This window comes from Anopheles bellator, chromosome 2 (assembly GCF_943735745.2).
Source record: "Anopheles bellator chromosome 2, idAnoBellAS_SP24_06.2, whole genome shotgun sequence".
Taxonomy (NCBI): Eukaryota; Metazoa; Arthropoda; class Insecta; order Diptera; family Culicidae; genus Anopheles; species Anopheles bellator.
In genome coordinates this window covers 17,828,406-17,841,874 of record NC_071286.1, presented here as the reverse complement: position 1 = coordinate 17,841,874, position 13,469 = coordinate 17,828,406, and the positions used below count along the sequence as shown (strand labels likewise).

The 13,469-nt window shown below is 53.5% G+C and overlaps 1 protein-coding gene across 1 annotated transcript in view; it reads left to right on the top strand.

Annotated features, from left to right (window-relative positions):
* Nucleotides 1-13,469, top strand: part of LOC131207119 (protein serrate-like) — a 73,628-nt gene that overhangs the window by 50,789 nt on the left and 9,370 nt on the right. The window contains exons 9-12 of the mRNA XM_058199728.1: nt 2,330-2,848; nt 5,693-5,806; nt 5,895-6,119; nt 7,502-7,629. Of these exons, the coding sequence (XP_058055711.1) occupies nt 2,330-2,848; nt 5,693-5,806; nt 5,895-6,119; nt 7,502-7,629 (986 nt within the window). The remainder of the gene's footprint in view (nt 1-2,329; nt 2,849-5,692; nt 5,807-5,894; nt 6,120-7,501; nt 7,630-13,469) is intronic.

Sequence of the window (13,469 nt, the reverse complement as noted above, 5' to 3'; positions counted from 1 at the left end):
CAACGGCGGATAAATTGGTGCCCCGCGAGGACCCGGCGGGGACCCCGGGCGTGGTCACGCGTCCTGGGCTGGGCCACGCGATAATGCGTTCGCAACATTATGTGACCGGCGCGGTTTCTGGCTGGCTGTTTTTTTTTTTTTTTATTTATGTCTCGGCCAAAGTCCCGGTGGCCCCGATTGCCCGGGCCTCGCCATCGATTTAACCTCGTCGGTTGGCCACCAAACACGGAACACGGCTCGCTACCGATGCGGGCCAAACATCGCCACCGAGACCGGTAGCGAGACCGAGACCGTCCGAGGGGATGAGTGCCCCGATGACAACCCTCATAAATCAGGTCCTTTTTCGGGGTCTCGCGGCAGCGGCGAAACCCGAAACCGTCGCGAGAACCCCTGTGACATGTTTTATGTTTGTTTCATTTTTAAAACAAACTCAAGGGTGAGGCAGACACACCGGAAAACCTCCGGGAAACACACGCGGAGGGTTGTAATCGACTTCCGGGCTGAGGGTTGAAAATGGCATAATAGAAAACCGCGGCACACGAACCCGTCGATTGTCAAATCGATCAATCAGGACGCACGGCGGTAGTTAGGACACTGCACCGCAGACGGTCGGTGAAGTCAATCGACCCTTTCCGCTCCAGATTGGCCACATATGGGAGGGTAATTGCGATCAATTATGCTTCCTATTCACCGCCCTACGGGGTCGGGGATTACCATACGACGACGGAACCAGGAGAAGCGTTGCACCGGCTGCTGGCGGCCACTGAGTGTCTTCGACGACCCTCCTCGGGAAGCGCGAGCGGCGCACGAGCATAAACACTCGCTATGCGCGCGCGCGCGCGCCGTTAAGCCCCTCTTTGCCCATTAGCCATCGCCATCGAGCACGTGTGCGAGTGCGCGGCCGCTTCCCACTCAGGATGCGAGCCGATTCCACTTGTCCGCGCTATTTTTAATGCTTCCGTGGGAACGAGCGGGAGAGAAGAAACCCCGACAGAACCCGACAAGTGTTCGACAAGCGATTCTCGACAACTGTTACCGCTGGGTTCTGGGTCTTTGCGATTTTTTATTGCTGTAAAAACGGAACAGGTTTGGACCCTAACTTGGGCCAAAATGCGGTGGTTAAATTACATTTCATTGTCCCATTCCAAGGGCATTGCGAAATGATACACTCAGTTCGATCATATAAGGATAATCGGTCTAAGCGTTGCCGGCCAAAGACCCTATTGCGGGTCAAGAAGCATTTTTTTGTTACGTTGGGGGTATGTTCGTTCCGCCTCAAACGTAGAGATAGTTACGATGGCAGGATGTGCCATTGGACGTGCAAGCATTTGTTTTGTAAAAAATAATCATAACTTTTTTTTATTTGAAATTTTTTTTAATTTTGGTCCAAGGAGATTTGTAGTAATCACTTTTAAGAAAGGATATCGCGTAAATGGCCAGCCTATGGCCTTGGTAACCACCGCCGTTTCTTCGGCGTTCTCGATCACTTTGGTCAATGTTTCGACGGATATGGCGGCATTTTCTTGGCAAACAGGCTTCTTGAAGGCAACTAGAGCCCTTGGCTTGTTAGCGTGAAATCCTTGCGAATTTCAAATAACACCAGAAAGCAAAAACCTGCTGGTGCCAAATCTGGTGATCTCGGCGGTCAGTCAAAATCGCCATTTTTCAATATCAATCGCCCATTGAACAATGATCGCAAGAAATGGATTGTTGGTAAAGCTGTATGGCTCCGTCCTGTTGGAACCAGTTCATGTTATTGTCCTGGTCAAACATGATGACGATTGAGAAGTTATTCTGAATGTACTGTAGTATGTATGTATGTACGATAACAATAACTATATGCTTGAGATAATGCAACTTTCTTGTTCTCTCAAAGCTTCGACAAAAAATCATTGTCAGTTAACACCAGCCATATTTAATTTCGGTATTGCGGAATCAATAAGAATAAAACACAACATACCAAACGGTTCTCTCCAATAACCTAGATACTATCAAAATTAGCATACAATATCTTAAAGCGACCAAGCTCATAAAATATAAACCATTCAACTAATAAATCAAAATTGCCCGATAAATAATACATTAGCAATAAACCAACAAACCAGCGAAAAGATAAGAAATAAGCTACACGCTCACAACCTCTCAACCGAAATAACAACAACAGACTGCATGTTAATGTTGGCGGATTTGAAAAATTCCAACAATCCGTGAGTTTTGAAGGCCATGCTTAGTGAACAAACTACAAAGAGTTACAGATTCGGACTAAACTGTGAATGTAATTGAATAGTAAAACGGTATTCATAAATCTATTTACGGCTTCTCGTTGCAGATCTCAACTACTGTGGCACGCACGAACCGTGCATGCACGGTGGGACGTGCGAGAACACGGCCCCGGACCAGTACCGATGCACCTGCGCCGAAGGACTCTCGGGGACGCGCTGCGAAATCGTCGAGCACCCGTGCGCCCCGCAGCCCTGCCGGAACGGGGGCACCTGCACGCTGACCGGAAACGGTGACAAGCTGGCGAAGGGCACCGGGGGCGGTGGCGGCCCGACGGCCTCCTCGACCGTGGCCTCGATCACGGTCCGCGGAATGCGGGGCATGAGCTCGATGGGCAAACCGTACGGCCGGAGTGCGGCCACCAGCGGCGACTCGAAGGAATCAAAACCGACCGGTGGCGGTGGAGGCAGCGGCAGCGGCGGTGCGTCCTCCACTTCAGGATCATCCTCCTCTTCCTCCTCATCGTCGTCGTCGTCGGGCTCCTCGTCCGGTGCTGGCGCTCCGCAAGCGATGAAAGATTTCGTCTGTACTTGCGCCCCCGGATGGACCGGGCCGACCTGCGAGATAAGTAAGTTCCCCCCCCTGCTCCCCCCGCGTGACCTCCACGGTATGCTCCGTCCACGGGCTACAAATATTTCAACCCAGCCAGTCCCCCAACAGCCAGCCGAGTCCACGGCTTTCGTTCGAATTTCAATTTCAAATTTCGACCATTAATCACCGTAACTGACAAATTTGAAGACTCCAGCGTTTCGACACCGCCCGACCGGTGGCCTCAGCCTTGGCGGCGGCGTCGGCGTTATCTGCGACGCACAGCTCACAACTCCGTGGAACGTACAGCCTTCGGCCTGTGCCATCTGCGAGCAGACTTTCGGTGGATTCGGTTGTTGTGCGGTTCCACTACATCCTCGGAGGCACCGATCCATTACGGCCGTCGGGCGTTGTGGTGCCTTCTGGGCCCGTTTCGAGGAGTTCGGACAAAAAAACCCAGGCCACAACTGTAGGCTAATTATTCTAAATTATTAAATTTAGTTTCTCTAGCCCCTAGCCTTTTGGGCCCGGAGGGGATTCCGAAGCAGCAAAGAACTTTCGGTTGATGTTGCCCTCGGCGTTGATTATTGCTTACACATTAGAGACTTCCTGGTCCGTGGGGCCGTGGTCGTAAAATCGTTTCGACACGACACACGGTCCGACTCCGCCGACCCCAAAACTCCTAGTCGGAAGCATCGATCACCGATCATCGAGGATTTATTATCAATTTCACGGTTGCCCGGCTCTTGAACCCGCACGGAAGACAACCCAAATTTAAAAAAAACAGACTAGGGAACGAGGTTAGAAGCCGCACCGACGGAGTTCGTTAGGCTAGGTGGAGTTTGAAGTTCGGGGAAAAAACGCGGAGAGCGTCAAACCCAACCCGAACCAGGCCAACCAGCCAGGCCGGGCCGGCTGCTTTCGTTGATGACGAAAGAGGCGAGCAAAAAAAGCATAAACGAAAGACCCATCAACCGAACCGTGACCGAGAGCCGAGTTCGTCGCGGAACAAAGTCATCATAATTTCATCGCCACAATCTTCTTCTGGTCCCGATCCTCACACACGTATTAACATATTTCACTCGAGAACGAGACCACAACCGTGCGAGCCGAGCCGTTGAGGACTTCATTCTACGGGCACGTCCACGGGCACGGTGATAAACATTTATAATTTACGAGCGACCGGAGTGGAGTAGTAAACATTTGACAAAATTAAAAACCAATACAATAAAGGCCCCCCGAGAACGGGGTTTTAACATAAAATGCCCGTTCGCGGTTGGCGCACGCGCGCAGTTTGGCTCCCACGACAGGTGCCAGTGGCCAACGCAAGGCCGTTTAAATCCCCATCAACACCCAACCGCTGGAGGGGCCCGCAACCGATCGATCGTCGGCCGATCAATTATGGTGATAATTGCGGCTCCATGCCCAAGGTGTGACCACACGGTGCTACTGTCCCACGGTGCATGTACAGCCACACCGTCGATTTATCTCGAACCGGGACACGAACTGTGACCGGATTCCAAGCTCGCACCTCGTCTGGCTGGCTGGCGAAGGAAGCGAATAAATAAGGTCCAACGGGCGCGAAACGTAGTCGTGTCCCTAACACACAGAGTGCGCCGACAGGAGTGTAGTACAAATGGCGTAACAACATGTCGGCGACGGTTCCTGCAGGACGGATTATCTTGGCTTGAAAGGGCGCTTCTCTTCAGACCGGACCATTGAATTGGATCGTTTGGAGTCCGTTCCCGGCACGATGCGGCCCGAGAAGGCGCAGCTTTATTTTATTCCCTTTCAAATTACATCCACGATCCACACCGACGCCGGGATGCGTCCCAGAACTGGCAGTGGCCCGAGGGTCTGGCTCCGGGCGCCCGACCACCACGGGGTGGTTCTAAGCCACCAGCCACGCCAGTGTGTATTTATTTCCCATTGAATTGTAAATATTTTTAATTTGAATAAATGACTGCCACTGCCGTCGGTTGCAGGATGCAGCGGCAGCCCTCCAACGGCGCTGAGCGAACCCATTAGTCTTGCCGCGTGCGCCCGTAACGAGATGCAACTTGTACTTAGGGGCGACATAAATTGTAGCTTCACCTCACGCGGCCTACTATGCGGCGGCCGGTGAGGCCGGTCGGTATTTATGCTGATTGCATCAATCTCACCGACCGAAAAGCATCGCATCAAAGCAACCACCATTTTGTGCGGGTTTTCCATTCCTAACTCTTCATCCGTGTGGCATTCCCGGTCGTCACGTCCGTCAAGCCAAGTCCACGAGCCACCACGAGCTAGCGTCCAATTAATCATTCATCAAAACAAACACAAAAATCGCCCGACGGCCGGCGCCGCGGGATAAAACAAAACTGGAGCTTCAACCCCTGGAGCATTCCGCGCTTCCAAATCCAACAGCGCCCGGACCGGACCGCCACTTGACATCTGACATCCGGCCGCCGCTTGGTCGTGCCGAATGGAAAATCTCCGGGAGGCCCACCCGCTGGGTCCCGGGCCATGGTCCGGCCTAATTACCCACACCGGGTTCACAGGGACTCCTGGGCCAGAAATGAATCAATCAAAGGGCTGCAGCGTTCGCCCATCAACCCCAAAACGTCACAGCAGCAGCAGCAACCCTGTCCCGGTTCGCCCGGAAGTCCCGTTGCGGGATCCAGATAGGCCTCAGATAACGCGCAGCCAGATAGCCGGGCGATGCGCCGGCCCCGTATCGTGGCGATCGATCATCGACCGCGCTCGGACGTGACACTGCGGTCCGCGCTCGGTCATCTCTTAATTTTCGCGCACTTCCCGGCGCATTCATTAACGGTCACATTCACACAGCCATCACTCACCTCTCTCTCTCTCTCTCCCGCTCTCTCTTCCGCTCTGTTCCCAGACATCGACGAGTGCGCCGACGGACCGTGCCAAAACGGTGGCACCTGTATCGATCTGATTGGCAAGTTTCGCTGCGAGTGCCCCCCACAGTGGACCGGCGAGACCTGTCAGAAAGGTAGGTTGGGTTGGCCCGAGGTGCCCCTCCACGGCAAGATTGACCCCATTGACACCCCTCTTCCCCTCGATTTCTTTCCCCCCGGCAGACGTCGACGAGTGCGAATCGAACGTGGCGTCCGGGCTGGGGCCATGCATTAACGCCGAATCATGCCGCAACCTGCCCGGCTCGTTCCAGTGCAGCTGCCTCGAGGGCTGGGGTGGCCCAACCTGCGCCCGGAACCTGGACGATTGCGTCGGGAAGTGCAAGAATGGCGCCACCTGCATCGATCTAGTCAACGACTACCACTGCGCCTGCGCCGTCGGCTACACAGGTACGGGCCCCGCCCAGGATCGGGGAGCTGGGATTCGGGTTCACCCAATTTGTCCCCCCCCCCCCACCCCCCAGACCAGCGTATGATTTATGACACGCCCGCTCACCACCCGGTTCATCAATCACCCGCTGGGCTGCTCCACGCAGAGCCGGTACGGTTCGGGTTGTCGAATTATTTGACTTAATTTGGCCCACGCGAAGAACCGAAATCGGAGCGCCCGGATTAATCAAGGTGCAGCCCAGGTTGGGCCGCTGGGTGCCGCACGACTCACCGCGCAGCATGCGGTAGCCCCACTCCGTCAATTAGAATCGGTAATTGTTTCGATAGCGCTGCCCACGCCGGACGCCGGTCAGAAATCGAACCCTCGATCGCCTGTGGGCTGTCAAACGACCCGCATCCGATCCGGCCGGTTCTCTGAGGTCTACGGGTTGATTGTTTGGTCTTAAGTCGTGCGCATCATAAATATGGACCTGGTGAGCTGCTCGATCGGTCTAATGAGATCGCTCCGAAAGCGCTCGATCCGAGAAGCTTCCCGATGCAACCAGTAAGGCTCCCGTTTTATCGCGCCCCCCCCCCGGACAAATGTAGTTCGTTTAAATCCGTGTTTATCCGAATAATGCTTCCAATTTCTCACCTTAGAACATGAAGACAAATTAACGGCCATTCGCGCCGGTGCTCGCCGGTAATGTGGCCGACCGCGGACTATAAAAGCCGCCAAGTTGCGCTCGACTCGGCTCGGCACGGCACGGCGCAAAAAGAGATGCTAATAAATTGTGCCTCGCGGGGATCACTCCCTCGGCCGCGGCCGCGCATGCCCTCTCTCTCTCTCTGTCTGTCTGCCCACGGTGCGCACGGTGGTTGTATTCAAATTTGCCACCGCACGGTGCGGTCGACGGGCATCGGCCGAGGAGGCCTCGTTAGTTCCATCGCCACCACCGCAGATGATAATAATCATATTCCGGTAGCGCCTGGGCCGTTTGCTTATGATTTTGATTAATCTTGGGCTTTTTAAAATATCATCTATTAAACCCGGAGGCGGAGGAGGCTGGGCCGGCGGACTGGTGGCTGGATTGTGTAATGATATTGTCGAGGCGCACGGGCGCGACAGGCGGACAGGCAGCAAAGCGGGAGCGGACAAATCCCTACGGCGATGAAATATGTTCATTACGTTTAAGAACTCCCTTTTGAGCCCTTCGAGCGCGTGGGCTTTCTTGTTGGCTTTTCTCGCCTTCTGCCTCTCTCTCTCTCCCCGGATTCTCTGCTCGTCCAGGCTTTTCACCGTCGCCGGGACATTAGGAACCGAAACATTAATAAACCATGGGCATAAATGGGGATTTGAATTCTTTCGGTGGCTTACTGTAGCTTTTGCTTTCGGTTCACAGGTCGCGACTGCAACACGGACATCAACGAGTGTGCCAACTTTCCGTGCCGGAACGGCGGCGAGTGCGTGGACTTCATCGGCAACTTCAAGTGCATCTGTCCGCTCGGCTTCTCCGGCACGCTGTGCGAGGTAAGTGGCTCAACCCTAGCCGATATCAAAACTGTCTACTAAGGGCCGGGGTAGCCGGGGTAGCATCGCCCATTAGATGACACACACCGTTTTTGGGGGGGGTTCGTCGCCTACATTCGCGCGTTGAAGTCTTTTGTTCGCTTTTCGACCAAAATCGTTTTCTAACGGTTCTAGTCCGCGTGACGGGCACTGTGTGTAACGTATGGGCGCTTATTGTATCCTTGGTCCACCCCCGGACCCAGGCACCCTTTCCGCGCCACAGTGTTGCCTTGCTAATTGGCCCCCACATCGCCTACGTTCGAACAGCTCCGGTTCCCACTTTCTTATGACAAATGGGCGTCCTGAGGGGGAACTCGACGCTACTACTAATCCTCGGGTGTCCCAGCCGGACACCCAGCCGGACGCAACCTTTTCACCGGCCCCAAACGTCAATTTGACGAATGACACACACCCTCTGCTCCCCTCGGCAACCCATTTCGTGAGTCCCACCCACAGCAAACGGGACGCGGGCCACGGGCCACGGGGAGTTTAACATAATAATACTTCCGATAATTATGTGACCGTCGCGTAAGATTTTACGACGACGACGCCGATGATCGACCAAGGATCGAGTGACATCGCACGAGTGACAGCGAACCATTGTTGCGCCCGCCAGGATGACGGATTGACCAGCCTGGCCCCCGGCCGGGGGAGGGTTGACCGCCCCGTGTGCAGCGACAATGTGACAACATGCGGCAGGCCTGCGACGCCCACGAATGGGGGGGGGAGCGTCCGCGGAGCGACAATCACATCGCTCGGCTCCGTAAATCCGAACCCGTTTCGGGCACCGAAAAACCAGGGCGCAGGGAGCAACGAGGGATGCCCGGTGTTGTGTCGACGATCGCACGTTAAACGATCGTTTCTCTTTCGTCTCCACTCTCGGCCGAGCGTGATGGGCGCCCGGTTGGGGCCCCGTTTAAATATTTATGATGTGCGTGTCGGGCATCTGCCGATCCGCCGCCGTTCCGCTTCCCTCGTAGTGCGCCGCATTTCGCGTCCGAAACCTTTGGGCCATGTAAATGAACGGTCATAAAATAAAAATTAATTTATAAAGATATAAAAACTGATAATGGCAACCGTCCGTCCGGCCCGTCCGGGATGATGCGGGAGTGGGAACCCGGCCCCAGCGTGGTGAGGATGCCTCGGGGCGGATGCGAAAAAAAAAATCACAACAACGCCAACATCTCCCCCCGGCGGATGATGATGAGAAAACGGAGCGGTATAGGCCTTGGGACGCGAGGCGCTCGGGGGCCGACAGCTTTCGCCCCCGGGGTGGCTCTGCGGGGCTAAGTCCTGGCCAATGGCCCGGTTGGGCAATTTGTCTTCGTGTTAAAACCATTTATCAGCCGATGAATTTTAAGCCCAGCGCGATAGCGAACCCGCGCCGCCGGCGTACGGATCCGATCACGACGATTGTTGCGAGGCGTTAATGTGCATTTTATTTGCAGCGCGTTTCGGCCACAGGCCACACGTTCCCAGCCGACCGTAAACGGGATCGCGCGTCACGCCGAACGGATATTGGAGCTGAAGCGATGCCGCGACATCCTCCGAGACACGAGACACACGATGATTGACCGGCCGGGGCCGCCCGGGAAAAGGGCCGATGCAAATTAGGAGACCCTTGTTAATGCTTCCTTCTGGGACCGAACCGGGACCGAACTCGGCGGGTCATCGCGCGGGACGGGTGTGGTGTGTTTGTTTATGCATGAGAACCGAACCGAACCGTCCACACCGGAGTCCTAACTAGAACACTGCGCCAAAGGTTAAACGGCGCCGAAGCGGGGCCCGCGAGGCCTGCTTCGGGGCGTATGAGAAGCAGTCAACGGCCAAGTGCAACCTGTTTGCGGCCAGTCAGCGAGGCCGGTTTGCACCTTGCGGTGGCCGCTGCCTCCAGTTGGTGCTCCTGTTTGGTCCGTTTTTTCCCGCGCACCGCACCGCAGAGAGTTATGTTGTGGTGTCATTTTATTGCTTCTCTCGTTTTTTTTTTCGCTTCTTCTTCTCGCGGCCACTTTTTGCCTCCTTGCAGGCCGGAGGCCCGCAGCATGCTTAGGCTGCGTTCGCATTGCGTACCTCGGGGCTCGGCTGCTCCTTCGCCACCGAACCCGCTACTGCTGCTGCTGCTGCTGAAATGTTGACTGGAGTGACGGTTCAAGAATTAATATGTTATTCGCCTTTTTATTATCTTTCGCTCGGCGTTTCGCTAGACGAACCCGGGCCGCTGGCTGGCGGGCTTTGCACGGTTACGAAACGATCGCACGGATCGTGTTGTTTCGCTCGGCGGGCCCCGCGGTGACTAGACACCCGGCCAGCGGCACCGGCAGCAGCCCGGAGCACGCATGGGCCGCGCGCGAAATGAAATAAATAAATTATTTCAAATGTAATATAGAAATGCACATGTTGCACATCGGGGCCGCGACAAGCGTGGCGCACCGCGTGGCTGGAAAGTGCACCTGCCTGCATTTGCAGCGCGGCCCTGGGCCCCAGCTTCTTGTCACTGGGCTGGTTGGGGATCCGGGAATCCACCGGTCACACACGCGGTCCACTGGCTCCGGTTGCGGGCAATTATGTTCAACAAATCAAACTCACCCAAAGGTTAGGGCTGCGCCAAGAGCGCCATGCGGGGATCCGAATCCGTGAGCCTAATCAACCCGTTCGACCCGTGTGCAACGCGGTCACCGTGATGCAACAGCGCGCGCGGTGTGAACGCGAGCGAAGATCAGCGCGCACCGAGGACTGCGCGTCCGGAAGCCTAACGTGACGCTAATTGACCGATCGTGCTCGCAATCGCAACAACTCGAAGTGGTCCCTGGTTTATCATTCGACCGAAAATCGAGCGCAAGATCTGCGAGTGGTCACAGGACAGGTGCTGAAGTGGAAAACTCCTATGTTGGCCGACTTCCTTCACAGCGAGTAGCTTGAGGAACGGTTTAGACTATCTTTTGATTGGTTTTATAGGCACTTTATAGTTTTCGAATATATTTGTCAAACCAAGTGTCAAGCTTTTAGTTGAATGTCGGGCATTTTTGAAAATGAATCACCCAACAACGTATTGAAACGTGTTAACAAAACATTTCATTGAAATGTTTTAAGGTTAGTTTTGAAACTACAAAATAGATGACCCTGTATTTTTACTATCTGCTGTCTACATTCAAGTGGCATTTTTCAAAGATGCAGTAGATGAGTCTTGCATTCAGAGTTTTCTGTACTTCCAACCTCTCTATCAGCAAACCTATTGACCTAAGACTCTTCTCTACACAAATCCGATGGAATTCCGAAAGCTTTTGATTGGATGTTTGTGTTTCTATTGTGCAACTGTTAGGTAAGATAACGTTTCAGTATGTGGCCATTAATTTGCGTTCACATTTGTTGACTTACTCCTAAGGCCAAAAAACAACCAGACCCAGGGAACCAGTTATCTTTGGCTGGTCGTGGTGTGGTGCATCATGAATCCTTTCTAACCGCTTTCTAAGCTGTCACCAAAGAATGCCATTTGAGTGCTAGGCGTCGTTTGTGTAATGCTGTGCGCTTTTAAAGATTGGATTTGTGGGGAAACAATTATTGGTTCAACTTCCTCGTGGTGTTTTTCGCATTACATTTTCGTGATCATTTCGTGACGATTTCGACGCAAACTTCACCCAGAGCGTGTTCCGCAAGCACCGTGTGACTTCTGGCTATTCACTAAACTCAACATGCCGCTCCGTGGACAACTTCATAGTCACTGGTTGAGATAGGAGCTGACACGAGGATTGTGTCGAAGGCTATTCCAACAAAGATCTTTTCGGACCGTTTCGAAAAATAAAAGAAATGTCGACATGGATGTATTGAATAGGGATAGGGAATTATTTTGGAGATAATGGCATAGATTCAGAAGGATAAAGAAATACTTTTCGAGTCAAATGTAAATTCCCGATAGTTTCCGGGCACTGTAGTAATACTCATCCATTCTAAGACGGAATCTTGAACCCATTTTTGAGCATAAACAAAGTATTCATGTTTAGTGAAAATTCAAGTTGTTTTGTGTTTCATAGAGATCCTTATGATAAGCTTATTTTCAATTATCCACTTAATTTTCATTCATATTAATTCATATCGCTGCAGGTTTTCTTACATCGTAGGCCGCATTTTAGGCCTTGAACTCCAATGTTTAAGTCTCAACTATTATCACCATTATCTTGTTTACTGTATCATTCTTCGCTATTTATTGTAAACTCGTAACATTTCATTGCTCCAAGTTAGTCTCCTAAGCGTAAAATGACAGTAAGAAAATAGCGAATAAAAAATATGCTTTCCATGCCCATTGGTTAAATCTCAAACGATACCTGGCTGTCGACAAACTTTTTGATGGAAAAAACCCAATTCCTTCACTACTGTCCAAAAGCTCGAAAACACAACAAGGCCAGAAATGTAGGCCTTCAAAAAATCGTTAAACGACCAAAAAATCACCCAAAAAGATGTCCTGTTGGGACTGGCAACAACTGGCGAAGGTTGAAGAACGAAAAAATGTCCACGTTACTTTCGGACTGACCTAACCGATCCCCATCGCGCCGCGTGTTAGAAGGCGTACCGTGATTGATCACATGCATCGCCGTGCCGTGGAGGTTGCTTTGGGTTGTAAAATGGTCGCCGAGCGGACTCAACACGCAAGGACTCGCCGATTTTCGACTCATCAAGCCAGCGGATCGGCCCGGGGGATCGGATCGTAAACGAAGAGTGTCGCCGCGCGCGGTTCGATATCTGGCGTGTAACCGGCAACATTTAACGATCGCCCACTGCCTGGACCGTTCACCCCGCAAATCTATCGGTGGCGAAGATGTCAAGGCTCTTGGTGCCGGATAGTAAAGCACCGCACCGCGCGGCCATTAGGAAGTTGGCACCGCGTTCGGGGGAACCGTAAACCGATACACGGGGTGACACGGATTCGGAGGGGCCCAATTAACGGACGGAGACGGAGCGAACGAAAGAAAGAGCGCCGTTGCCGTTTAAGAGTCGCCGCCGCGGCCGCCGGGCCACCAAAAATGGCCACTAAATGGGGGCAAATTAAATCATTGCGCCCGCTAACGAATTGAATGGTGTGCGCCGTCCCGGGGGATCATTAAATTAAATCACTGGCCCAGAGGGCGAGACGGGCCGGCCCTAACCGCGAATTCCGCGCCCAACCGGCCGTGGGAGAGTTGCGAGTGAGCGGAATCGGGTGGCCATTTCTTTTCTGCGTACCGGCCAGATGGCGGAATGAAAATCCTTGCGAACAGGCGTTCCGCCGCTGCCGCCGAAGGTGTGAAATGTTTGGTTCACTTTCGGCCCCAGCTCGCCGCCTGTTTTCGAGGCGGCCAACATATCGATAATCGATTATCCTGTGCGCGCCCCGGAGCACCGGAGCCGGGCGGAGTGTCCGACTTACTGTCACTCAAAAGCCAATCCCCAAATCCTGCTCCGGGTGAAACAAAGAGAGCCGCGGAGACCGGCTGGGGCGTCGGCGGCCACCAAAATTTATCGGTCCAGCCTGCCTGTCCAACCTGACGGCTTTCGGGGTCCGGGGGACTCGACTTAAGCCCAAACATTGATTGACAATTTCCATTACTCTCTCGATCCGTGCCCAGCGCGGAGAAAGGAGGATCGGATTTGTGTTGTGTCCGAGGTGTTAAGTGTCGCGGGCAAGTGTCGTGACACACGGCGACGACCGTCCACATTCTCACGCTCACGTCACGTCGGACCGAAAAAAAAAAAAAATGGGGAATGGTTCCAACGGACGACTACCGACGCGATCGAGCTAATCATATTAAGCGCAGCGTCAAGAACGGAAC